The sequence below is a fragment of the Barbus barbus genome, assembly GCF_936440315.1.
Source record: "Barbus barbus genome assembly, chromosome: 28".
Taxonomy (NCBI): Eukaryota; Metazoa; Chordata; class Actinopteri; order Cypriniformes; family Cyprinidae; genus Barbus; species Barbus barbus.
In genome coordinates, this window is record NC_136756.1 from 30,656,693 (window position 1) to 30,679,617 (window position 22,925).

General features: G+C 39.2%; 2 protein-coding genes across 7 annotated transcripts in view; both read left to right on the top strand.

Annotated features, from left to right (window-relative positions):
* The first annotated feature begins 502 nt into the window (after positions 1-502).
* Positions 503-8,936, top strand: ccdc112 (coiled-coil domain containing 112). The gene is made up of 9 exons (XM_079381973.1): positions 503-712; positions 809-888; positions 2,516-2,605; positions 2,687-2,762; positions 2,831-3,203; positions 4,547-4,939; positions 5,011-5,106; positions 7,980-8,098; positions 8,270-8,936. Exons 1-9 carry the CDS (start codon positions 666-668, stop codon positions 8,298-8,300), a joined length of 1,305 nt encoding a protein of 434 aa, XP_079238099.1. The 5' UTR covers positions 503-665; the 3' UTR covers positions 8,301-8,936.
* A 3,225-nt stretch (positions 8,937-12,161) lies between these two features.
* Positions 12,162-22,925, top strand: part of pggt1b (protein geranylgeranyltransferase type I, beta subunit) — a 33,960-nt gene continuing 23,196 nt past the window's right edge. For 5 of the 6 annotated variants that reach the window (XR_013782202.1, XR_013782203.1, XR_013782204.1 and 2 more), the window contains exon 1: positions 12,394-12,556. Coding sequence is in view for 3 of the 6 variants with exons in the window: in XM_079382439.1 (XP_079238565.1) it covers positions 12,441-12,556 (116 nt within the window). In the remaining 3 variants the exon portion in view is untranslated. Of the gene's footprint in view, positions 12,557-22,925 lie in introns of all 6 variants that reach the window. The other variant, XM_079382438.1, reaches the window with a different exon arrangement.

The following is a 22,925-nucleotide window of genomic DNA, read 5'->3' on the forward strand; positions in this document are numbered from 1 at the left end:
GCGAGAGGCGTTGACGCCGGCACCCCGTGTGAATGTGAATATTTTTATTTATTATTGTTAATGTTCTCTTATGTTCAGCAGCTTAAAGCTTTAAAATTATTCACTTTAAGGGGTCTAAAATAAAGAAAAGAGACCATTTTTTGTTACTCCAGCACTTTACTATACTGAATGTCCTGTGGTTTTTTGTTTTTTTTTGTACTTGAGTGCAATACATTTTGGTTGAAAAAAATGAGAATTGTGTAAAAGAATCTTGATCTCAATTCCCATGGAGAAAAATCGTGATTCACATTTTAGCAAGAATCGTGCAGCCCTACATATATATATCTATGTTTAAATATATCTATGGTTAAATATATCTATGTTTAAATATATCTATATTTAAATATATCTATGTTTAAATATATCTATGTTTATATATCTATGTTATATGTCTATGTTTCTATATCTATGTTATATATATCTATGGTTCTGGCTACTTCGGCGGACGTTGTAGGGCGTCGTTACCATAGCAACAGTTCAAACAAAGCCGCACACAGATCGTTGGCTGATATTTGGCGTGTTTTAGCTCGGTTTCTACTTATTATTATTATTATTATTATTATTATTCTTACAGCTGTTTGTTTATAATTATATCGCTTCTGGTTTTGCATCTCGCTTTTGACCAAATGTCTGCGGCGGGTTTTCTGCGGGAAGCTGAATCTCTCAGGAGACTGTAAGTGCGTCTGATTGTGTTTCACAGAGAGTTGCTCGTGTCTGTGTTTATTACAGATGTCTCTCTTCACTCATTCATCACTCATTCATCACTCAGAGCGTGTAAAGAGGAGAGAGAGGCGAGGAGGCACGAGCTCAGAGACCGGGATCACATGAACGCGCAGCTCGTGCAGGACAGTAAGAGCTTCAGAGTCTCTTGTGTTTGTATCTGACTGTAATATACGGTGTTATCGTTGTTAATCTTCGCAGTATCAGAAGTGTAATCTTCATTCAGTCTCATCGGGGTGTCCTCGGGTCAGGCTGAAGAGTACGGAGGCCCTAAAGGGACATGCTGGTGGAGGAAAAAATATTTTTCAAATTAAGTGTTTAATATTGCCCTTTTGCATTATTGACACACTATTTTACTATTTGATACTGTAAAACTGCTTTGTTAAAAGCACTATATCAATAAAAGTGACTTGACTTAATGTTTTAAAACGGTGACATTGGAGGACCAAATTCGATAATAAATACTGATAAAATTATTAGGCTAATATTAATAAGCTCATTAATTATATTACTATTAAAAAAGCAGAATAGCCCAGAAAATGAACACAAGGCGGTGCGCGTTAAGCTTTTTCTCCCCCAAAGAAGAAAAGACGTATGGACTAAAGATTTAATAACAAACCTGTTTATATTACAGACAGAAAAGCAGAGAAGAGCCGTGTTTTCACCCTCAGAGACACAATATTATTAAAAAAACTCTTAGCGCGTTGCTTTTCTGTAAATAGTGTATATTGTTTAGTAAAATATCAAATTTGGGCTTTTATCACTGTTTTGTTTGAATTAAGCCACGTTAAGTGCACTTTTCTATTGAATGGAGCTCATATTTTGGGCTCATCTGCGTGCATGTTCACTGTACATCACTGTATTTAATACTTCTCTTTTCATCTCTGTACATCTCTTATCATCTTCATTAAGCTGCAGCTGTGCAGTAAACAAGAAGTGTGTCTGAACTCAACTGGTTTTGCGAGAGAAGCAAAAGTTTATTGAGGGAATGCAAAACATTTTACAAATATTTTTCCGTCGCAGCCTGATTTGTTTCCAGACCCATGTCCCTTTAGGGGCTCCGTAGATGCTTCATGAAGCTTTGAAACCTCACGTGATTTACTCAGCCTCTTTAAACAAGCCTCCATAAAACAAACTAAACAAGCACTGCAAATGAATAAAACAGAAGAACACCTATCATGCAGACACTTCATATTTAATGGTATTTGATTACATTAACTTACACTAACTCACCAGCGAACGCTTCAGTGAATCTTTTTCCACGCAGTTGCTTCAAAGCTTCAAATATCTCCGTTTCTCCCGTCTCTGGTGCTACTTTTAAACTTTTATCACTGGTTGTGGTTAAAATTTTGACCTACTGCATAAATTGTATTTGACTTAAAAATGCGTATAGAAATATGCTACCCATTTAATATTCCACCAGTGATAAAACTGTGCTCTATGATGAGACAAAAGAGGGAAATGTTAGTAAGGAGGGTGTCATTTAGCTCATTTATGATTACTACTACCCCATAAAGTCATTTCCAAGTTAAAACTGTGCATAATGCATAAAGATCCTTGCACACTGAAGCCAACATTTTCGTATGCGTATTTTTTTTTTTTATGTGCAAAAATTTGGGATTTAGTGTGCGATGACCTTAAGAGTGAGTATAAAATATCTATGTTCAGTGTGGGAGTGCTGATGTTTGGGTTGGGGTCGTTTGGGCTAGTTTTGTTCCTCAGATGTGATATTAATATCGGCTGGTTTGTCCATCAGTCATGAAAGTTCAGCAGCAGCTTCAGAAACTCAAGAACGATGTCTTCAGATTCCAGGAGCAGCTGATGGATGTCAAACCGTCTCCAGACGGTGAGCACAACACTGACCACCGTCTACCACAGAACTATTGGGTTTAATGCTGCTCATGCATTCATTTCTGTTCAATTTCAGTGATCGACAAATTAAGAGAGACCATGACCGATATTGAGAACTCCATGAGTGCTTTTAAAGACACGCAGCATCAGAGGTACGACGTCTGTTTCTGCTGAGATGTCTTCAGTAGGTTCCTTCTCTCAAACACCTCGTCTGCTGTAGTTTTGAGGAGCTCCTGAAAGACGAGAGGAGCGTCTGGCAGGAGATCTGCGCCTTCGAGAGGAAGATGGACTCCTGGAGTCTGTCTGTGAGAGCAGAGGCCTGTCCTCGTCGCTCAGAGAAGCCCTGCGACTGGAGGAGTCTCCCGGAGGAGGTGACGGCGCTCCAGACCTTCCTCCAGCAGACGGGAGGCCGAGACGGCGGCTGGGACGAGTTCGACCACCGCAGCTTCCTGAAGGTGTGGACCAAGCACCGAGGAAAGCCCTCGTACAGACGAGAAGCACGGCTTTATTTACCTGGGAAGACAGAGGAGGAGATGAAGCGGCACGAGGAGTGGTTTCTGGAGCTGCGCCGGCTGCAGGACGACAAGAGAGAGGTACAGTTCTGCTTCAGCTTGGAAAGTACTCGCTGCGTTTTGAATTTTGTTTGATCTTCCGCACATTAAATATGGAAACAGAAGCTCAAACGCACGCGGCAATGAGGTTTGTTTTCACGCATCACACACATTTCAACTTCAGTTATAACGTTTATTAGGGAAAGTTCTGCCTTCAAAAGTTCACCATTAAATCTGAAGAAGCATATTGTAGTAGCTTTAATTGTTATTTTGTCTGTTTTGATGTATAATGTTAGCTGTCTAAGTAGTATATTTTCTGAATGCACAAATACATTTCAATACTACTGTAAATGTTTTGGTGGCCATGATTTGCTTTGTTTTTATTAAACGTTGCAAAAAGTGTTTCAAGTGGTATCATAATTAGAAGTTGAGCAACAATTACGGCTATCTATGAATTATTTTTTATATCTAAATAATTACATGATTTGCTCAATTATTAATCTAATTAATCACAAATAATTACATATCAGTATTTGCTGAAAACAAACCCTGGTAAATGCACCAAATAAACAGTTGTAAGATGAATTATTGTTACAGAGAGTGGTGTTAAATAGAGAAGACATATATTTCTGGTTTCTGAATCACATCTGGCTCTTTAAAAGGAAACCCACTCTAGTGTTGTTCTTACACATACAACTATCAAACATCAAGTTTTTGAAGCATCATCTTTGGACATTTTGTGCACTTGTATTATAGGCGGAAAGAGAAAATCTTTGTTTTACTTTTTGTTTTAAATTATTGTTGTTTGTTTTGTTTTGTTTCATTTCTTTTGCATTGTGAAGATCATTCATTATGATGAAACAAGAATCTCCTCTCTATAGGTTACTTTTCATTTTTAGATACTTTAGCACAATTTAAAGTTGTCCTTTTTTACTTTTGCTCAAGTATGTTTTTGGCCAGATACCTTTCCACTCAGTATCTGTACTTTCATAACTGTGTCCCTGCAGCACAAAAGCAGTCATGAGTAACACAGGTATATCTGTAGCAATAGCCAACAATACATTGTATGGATCAAAATTATACATTTCTCTTTTATGACAAAAATCATTAGGATATTAAGATCATGTTCCATGAAGATATTTAGTAAATCTCCTACCGTAAATATATCTAAACTTCATTTTTGATTAGTAATATGCATTGCTAAGAACTTCATTTGAACAACTTTAAAGGTGATTTTCTCAATATTTAGATTTTTTTGCTCCCTCAGATTCCAGATTTTCTAATAGTTGTATCTCAGACAAATATTGTCCTATCATAACAAACCATACATCAATGGAGAGATTATTAGACCCTTCTGACTGGTTTTGTGGTGCTCTGTACTCCAGGCCATCTGTAGATGGAGAGCATGGAAGCAGAGGGAGAGGGAGCAGCAGCGGGAGCAGCATGACGGAGACGAGGAGCTGCAGGAGGAGGACGAGGAGGAGCAGGAGGAGCAGCGCAGGGAGGCGTCTGAGCAGCTGGAGGCCTGGAGGAGACGCAGAACACAGCAGAGAGAGCAGGAGCGACAGCAGCGGCTCAGAGACCAGATCCTGCAGACCAGAAGAGCCAAAGAAGATCGGCGCCGACAGCTGGAGCTCAAGATGCTCGTGGAGACGCACCTCCAGCAGAAGAAGGAGCAGGAGGAGCAGCGTCTGCTGGAGGAGGAGGTGCAGGAGCAGGCAGAGAGACAGGAGCGCCAGCGGCAAGCAGCTGAAGGCATCCGACGCTTCCAGGAGCGAGTGAGTGGAGCTCTGTGTGTTTGAGACCAAGGCTCGTGTTCGTGTTACTCAGTTATTCTCTCTCTCCTCAGGATTCACGTCGCCTCGAGGAGAAGCTCCAGGAGAAACAGAGTAAAGAGCAGGAACAGAGCGAGCGGCAGAGGACGCTAGATAAACTCAAGGAAAAGGTTTGCTGAAGAGACATTTATAAATGTACACCAAAAAATTGATTTTCAAATATATTTAAAAATATAAAAATTTACATATATACATAAAATGTTTCAAAATATATTTAGTCTTATTTTCCACCAGTATATTTCTGAAAATATATTTTAAAAATATTAATATATTTATCAAAACATTTTTCAAAACATATTTTACCCTATATCTTTCAATTCAATAAAATACTTAATTTTGGCGTCTATAGTGTACAAATATGTAAGATGTTCGAAAAAGTAAATACAATATATATTTACACACACACACATATACACACACACTGTTTACTTAGCTATCTAAGTGGGTTCATCCCATAGGTGTAATGGTTTTTATTCTGTACAGACCGTATATTCTATTGCTCTACTACACCAACCCTACACCTAAACTTAGCCCTCACAGGAGACTTTGTGCATTTCTACAATTTCAAAAAACCCTTTAGTTTATTTTTAAACCCGTTTTACAAATGAGGACGTCCCCCAAAGGGAGGTTTTTGGAGATTTTGTCAGGTTTACCTCACTTTTGGGGAAGTCGTGGCCTAATGGTTAGAGAGTCGGACTCGTAATCGAAAGGTTGTGGGTTCGAGTCTCGGGCCGGCAGGGATTGTAGGTGGGGGGAGTGAATGTCCAGCGCTCTCTCCACCCTCAATACCACGACTGAGGTGCCCTTGAGCAAGACACCGAACCCCCAACTGCTCCCCGGACGCCGCAGCATAAATGCTGCCCACTGCTCCGGGTGTGTGTTCACGGTGTGTGTGTGTTCACTGCTGTGTGTGTGTGTGTTCACGGTGTGTGTGTGTGTGTTCACGGTGTGTGTGTGTGTGTTCACGGTGTGTGTGTGTGTGTTCATTGCTGTGTGTGTGTGTGTGTGTGTTTTCACTGCTGTGTGTGTATGTGTGTGTTCACTGCTTTGTGTGTGTGCACTTTGGATGGGATAAATGCCGAGCACGAATTCCGAGTATGGGTCACCATACTTGGCAGTATGTCACTTCACTCACACACACAAACACACACACACTCTCTCTCTCTCTCTCTCACACACACACACACATGTTGGTTTTTGTGGTTTATGGGGACTCTCCATAGGCGTAATGGTTTTTATACTGAACAAACTGTGTGTGCTATTGCCCTACACCAACCCTACACCTAAACTTAGCCTCACAGGAGACTTTGTGCATTTTTAGATTTTCAAAAAAACACCATTTAGTATGTTTTTTAAGCCTTTTGAATTACGGGGACATAGGCAGTGTCCTCATAAACCACCTTCATATTGTAATACCTCTGTCATACCCATGTCATTATACACATTTGTGTCCTCATAAACCACATAAACATGCACACGCACACACACACACACACTCAAACACACACACACACACACACTATCAGTCAAAAGTTTCTGAAGTTTATGTTTTATTTAAATAAGTCTCTTCTGTTCCCCAAGCCTGCATTTATCTGACCTGAAGTAAAGCAAAACAGTAAAATTATGAGATATTTTTATCAGTTTAAAACAGCTGTTTTCTATGAGAATATGTGTTAAACTGTAATGTATTTCTGTGATCTGCAGCTGTATTTCCAGCATCATTACTGCAGTCTTCAGAGTCACATGATCTTCAGAAATCATAATAATATACTGATTTACTGATCCACAAACATTTCTGATTATTATCAATGTTGAAAACAGTTGAGTAGAATTTTTCAGGATACTTTGATGAATAGAAAGATCAGCATTTATCTGAAATAAATAGCTTTTGTAACATTATACACAATAACATTCCAAGCTTTTGAATCAGTATTATGAAGAAATTATGGAAATTATTACTTTTATTTAGCAAGGATGCTTTAAATTGATCAAAAGTGATGATAAAGACTTTTATAATGTTACAAAAGATTTCTATTTCAGATAAATGCTGATCTTTCTATTCATCAAAGTATCCTGAAAAATTCTACTCAACTGTTTTCAACATTGATAATAATCAGAAATGTTTGTTGAGCAGTAAATCAGTATATAATTATGATTTCTGAAGATCATGTGACACTGAAGACTGGAGTAATGATGCTGAAAATACAGCTGCAGATCACAGAAATACATTACAGTTTTAAATAAATGTAAAAATATTTAAAACTTTTACTGTTTTGCTGTACTTTGGTTTAAATAAATGCAGTCTTGGTGAGCAGAAGAGACTTCTTTAAAAAACATAAAAAATCTTACATTTAATTATTTAATCTAATTGTAGGCTAATGTAAGATTGGAAATATACATTTTAAAATATATTAAATATAAATATATTGAAACTAAATATATATTTTTTTATTTCAAAAATATATTTCATTGAGCTTCACTGTTTACAACAAATATTTAGCATATCTGACCCTGCAGCACAAAAGCAGTCATGAGTAGCACAGGTATATCTGAAGCAATAGACAACAATACATTGTATGGATCAAAATTATACATTTCTCTTTTATGCCAAAAATCATTAGGATATTAAGATCATGTTCCATGAAGATATTTAGTGAATTTCCTACCGTAAATATATCAAAACTTCATTTTTGATTAGTAATATGCATTGCTAAGAACTTCATTTGAACAACTTTAAAGGAGATTTTCTCAATATTTAGATTTTTTTGCTCCCTCAGATTCCAGATTTTCTAATAGTTGTATCTCAGACAAATATTGTCCTATCATAACAAACCATACATCAATGGAGAGATTATTTATTCAGCTTTTATATGATGTATAAATCTCAATTTCGAAAAACTGACCCTTATGACTGGTTTTGTGGTCCAGGGACACATATATCTAAACTCCACAGAAAGTCTATTGTTTCTCGCTCTGGCGTCAGGTGGCGGTTCACATCGGCCGGGATCCGTCCCGACTCTGGAGGCTCACTAAAGCGTGGGAGGAGCGCAGTAAAGAGACCGGCCCGTCTGGGACCGGACCCGTGTTTCAGATCTTCCACAGGTGCTTTTACACAAGAGCAGACTCACTCGAGAGCAGATGCTTGTCAGAAACACAGACAGCTGCATTAAACACAATGTGCATTAGATGCTGTCTCTGATGAACAGAGTGATTATTACTCAGTGATCAGAAAGACTGGTGTGAAATCATCATGTCTGGGTGTTTTCTCCACAGAGCTGTTCCAGCATGGAGACAAGACTCATGAATGATCGCCGCTTCAGACATGAACTGGGAAATGTGTCAAAATGAACTGCAGTGTAAATAAAGTTTCTCTTTATGATAATGGAGGCATCAGTTTAATTAAAGAGTTTTATACTAGGAATGTAACATTCAGCACCAAAGCTTCGAAGCTTGTATAAAAAAACAACAATTTGAAAACACTGAAGCACTGTATTGGAGCTCGATTGGTTTTGCTAAAAGCGCATGATCTATGACGTCCGAAGCTTCGTTCCCATGAAAACCAGGATCTGCTTCAAACCAAGCGAAGCTCAGCCTTTATGAGAGACAATATCTACCTATTGAAGAACTGATAGAAAAAGACAGCCCAGATTGTACGTCCAATTTAAGGCCTTTTATTTAGTATTAGTGATGCACCACCGATCATGACCGAGTCAGATTCAGTTTTTGGCCGATACTGATACTGGTTGCTGATTTTTTTAGTTTTGTTATGTTGTTTTTTTAAACAAATGTATTTATTGGTTATTTGCTCTAGTCAAGTCAAGTCAGCTTTATTTATATAGCGGTTTTAACAATACAGATTGTGTCAAAGCACTTAACAGTATCAGATTGGAGGATAGTGTCAGTAATGCATAATAATAAGATTAAACACTCAATTTTCAGTTAAAGGCATTTCATTATTGAGTTCAGAGATGTCATTGTCTAGCTCAGTTTAGTTTAAATAGTATCTGTGAAATCAAACTGATGATAATTGCTAGAAATGAAGTGTTCTCAACTGAGCAAGCCAGAGGTGACAGCGGCAAGGAACCAGAACTCTCTCTGAGACAGAATGGAGAAAACACCCTTGGGAGAAACCAGACTCAGTCGGGGGGGCAGTTCTCCTCTGGCCAGGAGATTAGTGTTTATTTATTGTTTTAATTAACATTTTAAATGTATAAATGTATTTATTTCTATTTTTATATTGCTGCAATTTCTAACAATAGTATTATATAGTTAGGTATTTTATTATATTTTTAGTTATTTGTTTTATTTTTATTGTATTTAAGTGGAGGTCTTCACTGGGGATATGTCCCCGGGGCTCATCCAGGTGTCCGGCCTCCGCTGACGATCAGGGCCACATACATCATCTCCCAGCTCCGATCCACCATCTGATCCAGACACGGACTGAGAAACAGAATACAAACAGACAAATATCAGCGTAGATGCCATTCTTCTTATGATGTAACGAGTACATCATGTGTTATGAGGAGTGTTCCTGGTTCCGGTTGATCTAATTAATGCAGCCTAACAATCCTTTAATGGATTTGAATAATAGAAGTATATTAGTGTGTTATGTGTAAGCCAGGTTAAAGAAATGTGTCTTTAATCTAGATTTAAACTGACAGAGTGTGTCTGCCTCCAGAACAGTGTTAGGTAGATTGTTCCAGAGTTTGGGTGCTAAATAGGAAAAGGATCTGCCGCCCGCAGTCGATTTTGATATTCTAGGTATTATCAAACGGCCAGAGTTTTGAGATCCCAGCGGATGTGGAGAGCGTGCAGAACAACCACCCAATAAAGCATTACAATAGTCTAACCTTGAGGTCATAAACGCATAAATTAGTATTTCTGCATTTGATGTTAAGATCATAGGTCACAATTTAGATATGTTTTTGAGATGGAAAAACGCAGTTTTACAGATGCTAGAAACATGGCTTTCTAATGAAAGATTGCTATCAAACAGCACACCTAGGTTCCTAACTGATGAAGAAGAATTGACAGAGCAGCCGTCAAGTGTTAGATAGTGTTCTAGATTATTACATGTGGGGTTTTTAGGTCTGATAATTAACACCTCTGTTTTTTCAGAATTTAGCAGTAAGAAGTTACTCATCATCCAGTTTTTTATATCGACTATGCATTCCGTTAGTTTCTCAATTTGGTGTGTTTCACCGGGCCATGAAGAAATATAGAGCTGAGTATCATCAGCATAACAGTGAAAGCTAACACCATGTTTCCTGATAATATCTCCCAAGGGTAACATGTAAAGCATGAACAGTAACGGCCCTAGTACTGAGCCTTGAGGTACTCCGTACTGCACTTGTGATCGATATGATACCTCTTCATTCACTGCTACGAACTGATGGCGTTCAGATAAGTATGATTTGAACCATGCTAATGCACTTCCACTAATGCCAACAAAGTGTTCTAGTCTATTTAAAAGAATGTTGTGGTCGATAGTGTCGAACGCAGTGCTAAGATCCAGTAGCACTAATAAAGAGATACAACCACGATCAGATGATAGAAGCAGGTCATTTGTAACTCTAATGAGAGCAGTCTCAGTACTATGATACGGTCTAAATCCTGACTGGAAATCCTCACAGATACCATTTTTCTCTAAGAAGGAATATAATTGTGAGGATACTACCTTTTCTAGTATCTTTGACAGAAAAGGGAGATTTGAGATCGGTCTGTAATTAACTAGATCTTTGGGGTCAAGTTGTGTTTTTTTAATGAGAGGCTTAATTACAGCCAATTTGAAGGTTTTGGGGACATATCCTAATGACAGTGATGAATTAATAATAGCCAAAAGAGGATCTATGACTTCTGGAAGCAGCTCTTTTAGTAGTTTAGATGGAATAGGGTCTAACATACATGTTGTTGGTTTAGATGATTTAACAAGTTTATACAATTCTTCCTCTCCTATAGAAGAGAATGAGTGGAGTTGTTCCTCAGGGGATCTATAGTGCACTATCTGATGCGATACTGTAGCTGACGGCTGCATGGTTACAATTTTATCTCTGATAGAATCGATCTTGAATGTAAAGTAGTTCATAAAGTCATTACTGCTGTGCTCTTGGGGAATGCCAACACCTGATGATGCTTTATTTTTCTTTAATTTAGTGACTGTATTGAATAAATACCAGGGGTTATGTTTGTTTTCTTCTAGAAGAGACGAAACAAGCAAACTGGCCTTAAACAGAAATATCTGTAGGCATGTGAAATTAATAGAGTAATCAGTGATTTATTGAGCCGCAGATGCTCTCTCGGCCAGCAGGTGGCGCTTATGGAGCAGATATAGCGTTTCCTTGGTTACCGCTGTAAACTGCTAATAAATATTACTTTATACAGAGATAAAAGAAGAAAATAGCATTGATGTAAAGTTTTCTGAAGACAGTCAGTTCTCTTCAGTGCTACATTAATATAACCCCACACATCCCAATTCAGTATTTATATTTCTTCTTATATATGGAGTATGGTGAACAGTATTCTCTCCTCTTTGTGCTCTCTGTTCAGGTCTCAGCTGTGATGGGGTTTTCTTTATCTTTGACTCAGTAGATCCAGAAAATAACAGACAAATGAGTACAAACATGGAGAAATGTAATGTTTTCGGGATCTACTGGAGACCACTGTATTACATTATAATGCATTAGCTTTAGTTTTGTTTTGGCCGATATCGTAATGTGTATATATACATTTTACATTTACATTGTCATTTTGCAGACGCTTTTATCCAAAGAGACTTACAATTGGGGAATAGAAGAAGCGATGAATCTTGAAGAGGCAGTCAGACAGAGGAAGTGCTCGTAACACAAGCCTCAGTCATTGTTCAAATAACTACAAGCTAGTGAGGGAGGGAGAGAGAGATAGAGGGAAAGAGTTTAGGATGAAGTCAAGTACAACAGTATATATATATATATGAAGCTCAAATGAACTTTACCTACAGAATATCGACTGTGTAAGGACTGAGGCAGACAGATCGCAAATTTAATTTATGAATTATTGATTAATTTATTTTTCTTATTTTGCTGCCAGTACGCTACACAAAAGTATGACTTTGACAATGATCATTATTTAAATACAATACAACAGCTCTTTGGAAGCTGCTATTCCTTTATTTGACCACTAGATGGCCACAGAATAACCCGATTTGAAAAGCTTTTTCCGATACAGTTGTGTTGAAAGCCTCGCTAGTTCGGAACGCTTCACTTCTCCAGCACTAATTATTCATTACAACGCGTCTGTTTGTAACTCAGTGAGAACTTTATTTTTTATTTTTATTTGAAAAACTATAACATACATCATGTTATCATTCATTGAGAACTGAGAGCCGCAGCAGCGCGGGACTCTTATTTTGCCACGTGTTTGTGCAGCGGAAGCGGAAGCGGCGCGCCGACCGTGTTTCTCCTGAGCGATGATGGCGGATTTTGATCAGGAGCAGGAAGATTTTCTGCGCGAGCGGCACGTGCGTTTCTTCCAGCGCTGTCTGCACGTGCTTCCCGAGAGATACGCGCCGTACGAGACTAGCAGGTAACCGAGCACCGAACACACCGAGCCGCGGAGACCGAGAGCAGCGGGAAGCACAGACACACACACACACACACACACACACACTCTCTCTCTCTCTCTCTCTCTCTCTCTCTCTCTCTCTTTCACACACACACACACACACACACACACTCTCTCTCTCTCTCTCTCTCTCTTTCACACACACACACACACACACACAGACACACACACACACACACTCTCTCTCTCTCTCTCTTTCACACACACACACACACACACTAAGGCTGCTGGAAAGAGAGATCTCTATCAGATGTGTATTAAAATCCATTATTTTCAGCATATTAAAGACAGAAGTGATTTTTAACAGTACCTGCTGACCTTTCTCCTTCTTGGAAGCTTTATAAATAGAGTTGATTATAGAGCAAAATACTTTTGCCAGATTACTGGTTACACACATCCCTCTGTAGTTATTAGGATCTGTTTTGTCTCCACTTTTAAAGACAGGAGAGATGAGTCCTGTGTTCCAGACCTCAGGAGAAACGCCTGAACTCAGAGTCAGATTGAAGAGTTTGAGTAATGCAGTCTGAAGTTCAGGAGAGATGTGTTTAAGCATCTCATTGTTTCTGTTGTCAGGGCCACAGGATTTCTTACATTTGAGGGATTTCAGTTTTCCACTGAGTTCTTGTTGGGTTATTGGATAATCAAGAGGATTTTGGTTGTTTTTGATCCATGATTCAAGAGCGTTCAGTTTTTCAAGGGCTTTTAACTGGTTGGGATTATTCAGAGTCAGTTTGATGTGTATAGAGCTTCTCAAAATAATCTTTCCAAATTTGACCGTCTTGTATGGCTAGTTCTTGTGGCTTTGTATTGTTTAGACTGGTCCAAGTGCTCCAGAACTGACCTGATCTTCTGAAGTGTGTTGTTATAATAATCTAATTTCTTCTGTCTCAGTGTGTTCTTGTATTGTTTCAGAAGTTCTGAGTGCTTGAAGCGTAATTCTGAGTTGACTGGATCTTTGTGTTTTTGATTTGAGATTAATCGTAGCGCTTGTCTTATTGTTTTACAATCACGGTCAAACCACTTTTCAGAAGGTTTTTGTTTAGCTCTGTTTTTGTGTTTATATGTGGTAGTTTTATTTAAATTAGCCTTTTTTGCTATATTTTCAAAAATATCATTAATATGTTTAATTGCTAAATGTATTCCTTTCCAGTTATTATCATATGTTGAATTGTTAAACAGTGTTATGGAATTGACTATTTAATTTGACTTCAGTACTTTAATATATGTTTCAGCAGCATTAAGAGTCCATCTATATGGTGTTTTGAGCTTATGTAGATGAATTGGCTTTTTCTGGATCTCTCTTGATTTGATGTTTTCACCTGAAGAGATTGATCTGGCTGTGATCAGACGGGGGGACTGAGCTTTGACGGTAAGTGCACTGAAATGGGACGGGCTTATATTTGATATGGCATAATCTACAACACTGTTGCCGAGGTTTGAGCTATAGGTACATTGTCCACAGGAATCTCCTTTGATTCTACCATTGAGGATATAAAGACCTAAAGTTTGAAAAGGTGGGCTACCTCTTTGCCGTGCCTATTGACTCCAGTATCCTGGTTATTTCTTCCAGGTAGAGTACTGAAGAGATCTCGGGGTAAATGTGTGAACAGATGTTTATCTCCCGAGTTATCAATATAGTCTAATTCTGAACCGGTTCGAGCATTTAGATCTCCACATAGTAAAATTTTCCCCAGAGATTGATACTGATTAATTTCTTCCTGTAAAGTGTAAAACACTTGATTGTCGTAGTATGGGGAATCTGATGGAGGAATATAGACACAGATAAAAAGGTCTTTATCTAGAATTCCAAAGCTTTTATCCAATTTTAACCAAATATGATTTTTGCCTTGCTGTACTGGTGATGTAAAAGGGGCAATGTAATTGTTTATCCATATGACTAAACCTCCAGAATCTCTACCACGATGTATTGAGTTGAGTTTCCAGGAGGGCATATGATTTCAGAGTAGCTTGCAGGACACTGAGTGGACACATCTGATCTACACCATGCTTCTGTTAGAATTAGGATCTCAACATTTGTGATGCTATTTAAAAAATCTGTGTTTGTGCTTTTTAATCCAAATGTTTTAGAGCACAAACCCTGAATATTCCAAAAGCTAATATTTAACATTTTTATATGATCAGCGATTAGGGTGACCAGACGTCCCGAAAAATTCGGGACTGTCCCGAAATCTAAGCTGCTGTCCCGAATCCCGCTCTAATTGTCCCGACAATTATACTGAAGCAAAATCTTAAATAGTTATTGTCTGATAAAACATAAAAAACTGTCCGTGGAGCGAGGTTGAGTCATCCTGCATCCTGCCTGGCAACCAGCCCCCGCCGGCTGCTCATTGGCTGCAGCATCTTGTTTTTTTTTTTTTTGGTTCATTAACTTCAGTTTGAAGTATAAAAATAGCCTAACGTTACTTCTATATTATATAAAATTATATGTATATGTAGGCTACTTATATTAATAAAAACATGATTGGTTCAGTCACTTTCGTTTGAAATTCATTATCTTTATTATTCATTATTCACCCCCCCCCGTCCCGAATTTCAACCAATCTCATCTGGTCACCCTATCGGCGATTAAGTAGTACTGCTGTTTATCTGGAGGCAAAATATATATATATATATATATATACACACACACATGTAAATAAAATAAATATTTAAACAAAACAAAATAAAGTAATAGTAATAACAGAACAAGTAAAAACGTAGTCAAACCGATTAAAATAAATAATTGTGAATAATGACTAAAATTAATAATAATAATAATAATATAGTAAAAATAACAATAACAACTATCGATAATAAAAATAATCACAATGATAATAATCAATGTGTTGTGATCAATCATTGTAGATTTCAGTTGAGCATGTTGCTGCAGAGAAGGCTTAGCAGTCGTTTGATTTCTCCCACATCACTAATGGAGAGTTCCTGAGCCGCTGCTGCTGAGGGGGTCTGCTGTGATAGTACCTGGCCGTAGCTTCTCTGCTGGGACGCCTGCCTCTCTTGCTCTCTGTGAGACCAGCCTGAAGTCATGGATTGTCTGTGAAGGTCTTGTGATGGTCTTGAGCGAGATGAAGGTCCAGATGGCTCAAACGGTTGCGTTTTCATATTTCTTTTTGCTCCTTTATAGCCGGTTGTTGGGAAGCGTCCAAGGGCAACATCTTTGATAGCTTTGGCAAAAATCCTGACTCCATCCTGATTCAGGTGGAGCCCGTCATACAGGTGCCACGGTCTTATAGAGCTGTGATGGACTAGGTGCACGTTGGGCAGACTGGAACAGGAGTGACGGACCTCTTCGTTGATCTTATCAATCACAGAGGGTGGGACGTCGAGCCGTGGGAGCAAGCTGGAGACCAGTACACGTGAACTGGGGAATGTCTGTGAGGCTTTCTCTGCCATCTCATGCATTGCCTTGGCTGTACCTTCATTTAAACTATGGAGGTCATTCGTACCTGTATGAATGATAATACATTGCGGGCTGCCGAGATGATCACTAGTGAGCAGTTCGTGAACACGTTTTGTGTTTCTGCAGTGGAGCGCTAGAACCCGCTGTCTGGGGAACAGTTTCTTGGGTTCGATGTTCTTTCCTATTGAGTCCATCAGAAGAACTACTGAGGCCTGAGTCGCTGGTGTTCTGTGGGACGGTGGTGGTGTGTGAGTGCACTTCTTCTCGTGGCCATTCACTGTGTCTGGAGCTGTGGAGCTGTGGGACGTCACTTCATGACGGAGTTGGGAACTACTCTCAGTGCAGTTGTTGTTGGGAGATTCACTTTCCTTGTTTTTCGGCTATAAACACATTGCAGTCTGTTCTTTCAGCTTTTCTTTTAACTCGTGGATGTTTTCCATGAACTTTCTTTCTCTCTGTATTGAGTCCTCTTTTATTTTTGACATTTCAGCCTTCAGTTTCATGTTGACGTTGTGCAAATCCTTAATTTCAGTTTTAAGATTATTGATGGTAAATTGATCTGGGCGGCTCAGGATTAGCTGCTTTAATTCTGCCACCTCCATCTCTAGAAGAGCCATTTTCTCAGGAAGACACCGGAGATAACTGGACGCATGTGTGGCCTGCTCAGTCATGGGTTCATCAGATGGGACCGGAGATGTGCTGACTGGAGAGAAGAGCAGCAGTTCATTCTCATCTTCAGATTCCTCTTTAACACTGCAAGGTGTTTCCTCTTCAACTGTCTGCTTTAAAAGGGGAAATGATTTTTCGAAAGCTTGAAGACTAGCTTCATTGCCTTGAATTAAGACCGTTCCACTGTTATACAGATTGATGGTTTGGAAATGGGAAGAGTGGTCGGCTCATTCAAAAATGCAGATCTGACTTCCTTTACAGATTCCCTTCTTCTTAGTGTAGGGGAAATATTAATTAATAACACTTTTCCATATGAGGTTCCTCTCTGTATAGAAGGTCAAGTTTGCCCTCTTTTCTTGAGATGTCATATCAACATAAAGAGATTCAGGATGTTCATGTAACAGTGTTTGTTTAAATGCCTTTCTTTTGTCTCTTTTAATGTCTCCATGGCAACCGCTGAATGCGTTCGTTAGTGACAGTTGAGATTTATATGATGCTGGTAATCGTTAATAATAAAAATATTATATATAATATATTTCTATTATATATAAATCTTCTTAGTGCCGTCCTGTGTTGATGAAGGCTATATCTGTCTGTTCTCTTCTTGAGTTTGCGCTGCTGTACCGTACTGATGAATGTTCAGCTGGATGTAGTCGCTCTGATCTCTCTCTGCTGCAGTCGCGTCTCCTCCAGTGAAGTGACTGAAAGTTATCACTTTGTTTTCTGTACTCTTATATTTCCATAAGTGTTAAGTCGTCGTGACGTATTGTCAAGTATGGTGACCCATACTCGAAATTGGTGCTCTGCGTTTAACCCATCCAAGTGCACACACACACAGCAGTGAGTAGTGAACAAATGCACACACACACACACACACAGTGAACACACACCCGGAGCAGTGGGCATTTATGCTGCGGCGCCCGGGGAGCAGTTGGGGGTTCGGTGTCTTGCTCAAGGGCACCTCAGTCGTGGTATTGAGGGTGGAGAGAGCGCTGGACATTCACTCCCCCCACCTACAATCCCTGCCGGCCCGAGACTCGAACCCACAACCTTTGGATTACGAGTCCGACTCTCTAACCATTAGGCCACGACTTCCCCTTAACACAGGTTTTTATGAGCTTTTACCTCAATTAACAGCAGTACTTTATGTGATTTAATAGGAGCTCATATCTAGTGCGTCTGTTCAGAATTCTCTCTCTCTCTGTCGGAGTGCATGCTGGGAGCGAGTGGAGTAAATCCCTGGACCGTGGCGATGGAGGGATGTAAGCCACGGCGCTCGGGGATAAAGCGGCTGGCACCGGGATCAAAACGAGATGCTCTACTTTGCCTCGGCTTGTAAAACTCTCAGGCATAAAGAGCGTGAAGCTGCTTGAGAAGCGTGAGTTTGCTGAAGTGATACGAGCCGCTCAAATCCCTCCAACCACAACAAAGCCAGACCCTGTGAGCCTGTGTGAACGCGTTTGAGACGTGTTTCTGAGCTCTCAGTCGTGTTTCAGAGAGCAGATCGTCTGTGACAGGCAGCAGAGTTTCTGCTGAAGGTCGTGACCTCGTCTCCTGAAGGAAGCTCGCTTTGAGTCCGCCGTGTTTTGTCCCAGAATGCTTCATCTCTGCTGCCAGAAACCAGCCGTTCTCAAATGTTTTATCAGTCTGTCCCAGCTAACATTTTTAAAGTTATATAACTGTTGAATAACATTCTTAAAGTAATGTTTATGTAATGCACTTATAACTGAAATTTGACATTCTCAAAGATGAGAGAAAATATGCTTAGATCAATATTTTCTGAACATGCTGGGAGCGAGTGGACGGAGCCAGTTGGCGTGAGTGAGAGTGTCTGCTTGGTTGAGTGAGGTTTCCCTACCTTTTTTCCTTTAATTGGTTTTCTCTGTGAAACGCAATATATAGGTATAGTATAAAGGTTTCCTACTGACTTCGGTCAGTGAGTGGGAAGAGGACTGCTTGACCGTTGTGAGCGCGGCAGTCGGGAGCGCTAACATCAGATCTGCTTCCCGTATGAATAAGGCCATTGTGAACTCTTCTGAGAGATTCTGAACTCTCAAAGCGATCCTTTAAACTGGTCAGCAAAACTAACCATCGATGGCAAAGATTACACCATTTTTATTAGTTCTGAGCCTGAGATGTTTTGCCTGTGGTGAGTTTGGACATGTCAGGCAAACTTGTCTGAATGGTGATAGGCCAGCGGCGGGCGCGGACACGGCTCTGCTCGCTGATGCGGAGAGAGGCGCGGATCCTGCCGTGGCCGCTGTAGCTGCTGTAGCCGCTGTAACTGCAGCCGGCCGGGGCACCTTCTGTGCCGGATGATCCGTCTGCGGAGAGACCGCTGTCGGCGGTTTTAAACTGATTAGACATGAAAACAAGCATTTTGGCCTCGACGAACCACTGTTTTACAATTCTCTTCTAGGAGATAATATTTGTACATCTAAGACAATTGTTAAAATTTTTATGGAAAAAAGATTGACTAAAGTTTCAGACCTGGTTAATACTTGGTCTAAAACATGGAGGTCAGTGGTGGACATTTGCATTCAGGCTGGTTTGAGGTCAGTCAGGGCAGAGATGCTCACAAGTCTCTGAGCTAGAGTCCAAGTCAAGTCTCTTCATTATATTAAGTCTCTGGTTATAATAAGTGTTGCATCACGTACAGCGACCCATCCAACACTGCATAGCTATATATAAGGAATTGAAAGCATGTAATATGTTATTATGACTCCTTTATCTATTAGCATACAGTATCAGCTTTGATTTTGGTATATAATCAGTGTAAACAGGCTATTGCAACATGACAAAAACACCAAGAATGCTTTACTTTTAAGTTAATATTATCTGTATTTTAACTTGTAGCATGAACACACAGTACAGTACAGACCAAAAATTAAGAAAGACTTAATATGGTCAAACATCACATTGTAGCTAAATGCAAAACACTATTGCAACAAACCAAACGATGTGAAATATATGAAGAGTTCAGATGCAAAAGCCATCTGAAATGTTCTTTAGAATGATCATTTTTATCAAGCTTGTATATTTAAGTTCAATAATTTCACTTAAATGGCAATGCAAATGCAACTAATCATAGTTTATAAACTACTGTAAGTCAACACATCCCAAACTCTCAAACCAGTGTAATGTTACATGATCAACAATAATCCTGTAACCTGTTTGCAGACAACGTTAATTAACGTGATGGAAGCCAGCGGCACGTAAATGATTACGTTAATCGACCACCACAAGTTTGGCAATTAACCCTTGAATGGTGTTCGGATCTGTAGGACCCGTTTTCATTTTTTATCAAGAGAAAAATTATACGATTAATTATTTTTTCAAACTCAGACTCATTGGCCTTGGCTCATTTTCTGTGAAGAATATATATCTGAACAAATTTTCAATGACCACACTGGTCACACACTCTCTCACACGCAAGCACACGCACACGCATACACGCGCACGCACACACACACACACACACACACACACTCACTTGGATATGTGGTTTACGGGACTCTCCATAGGCGTAATGGTTTTACTAATGTACCAACTGTATAATCTATCCTTAAATCCAAAGCTAACGACGAATGGCACAGCAGTCGACATGTTTGTTCGTTGTCCTCTAATGTATGGCGGCCGCGCCTAAAATAAAAAAAAATTAAAAAGTGTGGCCGCGCCGCGCGCAGCAGATACGTAGTACGTCACATGTTACATGGGCAGGTTATAGGTAACGGAGGGAGGGGAATAACAGCGAGCTCATCAGTTGTTTCCTAAAAATAAACATTGTTCACGAGTCCCGCAGCTCGAGTCCGAGTCGAGTCTGAAGTCTTTCAAGGTCGAGTCTCAAACTCGAGTCCCCATCACTGAGTCAGGGTGGTTGAAGGCAGCTCTTCCCTCCACACTCCTCCTGTTTGTTAGTTGTTTTCTGTCCGGAGACCCTTCTAGAGTGTCTTTTCCTAAGTTATTTGTGTTTCCTAAGGTTTGTGTTGAAGGTGGTCAGGAAGCAAAACTGTTGAAATGTAATAATTACAAGAGCTTGATTTCCAGGCTGCTGGAAAGAGAGATCTCTATCAGATGTGTTTTAAAATCCATTATTTTCAGCATATTAAAGACAGAAGTGATTTTTAACAGTACCTGCTGACCTTTCTCCTTCTTGGAGGCTTTATAATAAGAGTCCTCTACCTAAACGATGTGGGGATTTGCAGTGGAGGCTACTACGCTGTGCACTGCCCACTAATTCTCACATCTCTAAATTTAATTTGAACGTTTCGCCATCTTGTATCTTCTGTTCTTTACTGAAATCTGTTTTCACTGAGTGCTTTAGATTGGCTCCGTTATTTACATTGATAGAAGGTTTACTTGGGAACTTGGGTTTTGTTTTTAACAAGACACTTTTCTCTATGGATGTAAGTATTCACGAGCGCACAGACAGCGGTGCACTGTAGCACACTTTGTAATCGGACAAGCCCAATTAGCCATTTGGAAGTCATGTAGACTGGCTGCTGAAGGACGAAATATAAATATTATTCAGCTTTTTACTGCTTTGGTGGAATCCAGAATAAGAGTGGAGCACAGATTCTTTCAAATGACAAATAACTTGCTTGAGTTTGAGTTTCAATGGTGTGCAAATGGTGCTTTACTGTCAGTTTGTGAGGAGGGGAAATAGTGTTTAACTGGTGATTTATGGTTGTCTTTTTGAGCAATGACTGTTTTTTGTTATTATTAATATTATTTTGTTATTATTATTTCTTTTATACATATATGTGTATGTATGGATGTATAATATATATGGGCCTCCTGAACACATTGCAAGGTGATGTGTGGGTAGGGGTGGGCGATATGGGAAAAATATCATATCACGATTTTTTATAGAAATATCACGATTCACGATTTTTATCCCGATTCTTTGTTAGTTTTACTATTTTGGTTTTACAAGTTGTCTGAGCATTACAGCCAAACTAGAAAGACAAAGATGCACGGCAGATATTTAGGCCAAAGTGGGCGAAGATAAAAAATCTTTGTCATTATTTTATTTTTCTTATTAAAAAATAAGAACAAAGATACACATTACAAATACACATAATATACAAATAAAACAAACAGTGCTTTATTTCCAGGTACAATAGGTGTATTTAGCAGAGCATTCAATGAAATTTAATGAACAAATATAAAAATAAAACACTAGATAGACTGATTCCTAAAGCAGCTTTATTAAAGTGTTTCAGTCAAGAATAGTGAGTGATTTTTCTCTTTGTGTTTTGTTAACGTTAAATGAATAGTTCCCCCAAAAATTAATATTCTGTCAATTCTGTCATAATGTTGTATTTTTATATCATCATTTACTCAAGTTGTTTTAAACCGGAATGAGTTTCTTTCTTCTGCTGAACATAAATGCTATTTTGAAGAAGGTGGAAAACCAAACAGTTGCTGGTCCTCAGTGACTTCCATAGGATTGTTCTTTCCTACTATCAAAGTCAATGTAGACCAGCAACTGTTTGGTTTTCCACTGAGTAAATAATGACAGAAATTAAATTTTAGGGTGAACTATCCCTTTAATGACAGTCGACAGCATGTTTAGTGTCCTGTCCCTTTAAGAGCTGCACGCATCTAATATACAGACACGCATCCGCTTCTCTCTCAACTATTTACTTTTATTTTAGAGATAACCAACTCAGTCTGTATGTAAACCTTGTGTGTTTTGACAGTATTAGCGCAAAATATAACTTAGTTGAGTAATCAGGCGCTGTTAGACAGGCGTTTTAGTGCGTGCTTCAGGTGTATGCGCTCAGATAAAGCGCACGACAGACCAGCGCACGAATTAAACACTGTCCTGTCAGAGTAACTCTACTGCTGTATGTCGTGTTGTACAGTATATAGAGACAGAGACCAGAACTGTATTTGATATAATGTGTGCTGTAGCACGATACTACCATATTTCTTCAAAAGCAGATCGTGGAGACATTTTTATCGTCCACGATCAAAAATCGTCATATCGCACACCCCTAGTGTGGGGTATAATGTAGTGGTGGTTTTATTTGTTTTAATAAAGTGGGTTAAAAGTCTCTCTCTCTCTCTCTCTCACACACACTCTCACTCACACACACTCTCACTCACACACACACACACACACTGATCCTGAAGACTCTGATTAGCATGCTCAGGTGTGTTTGATTAGCAATTAAATAATAATAATAATAATAATGATAGATAGTAATAATAATTGTGATGATAAAATCGTAATAG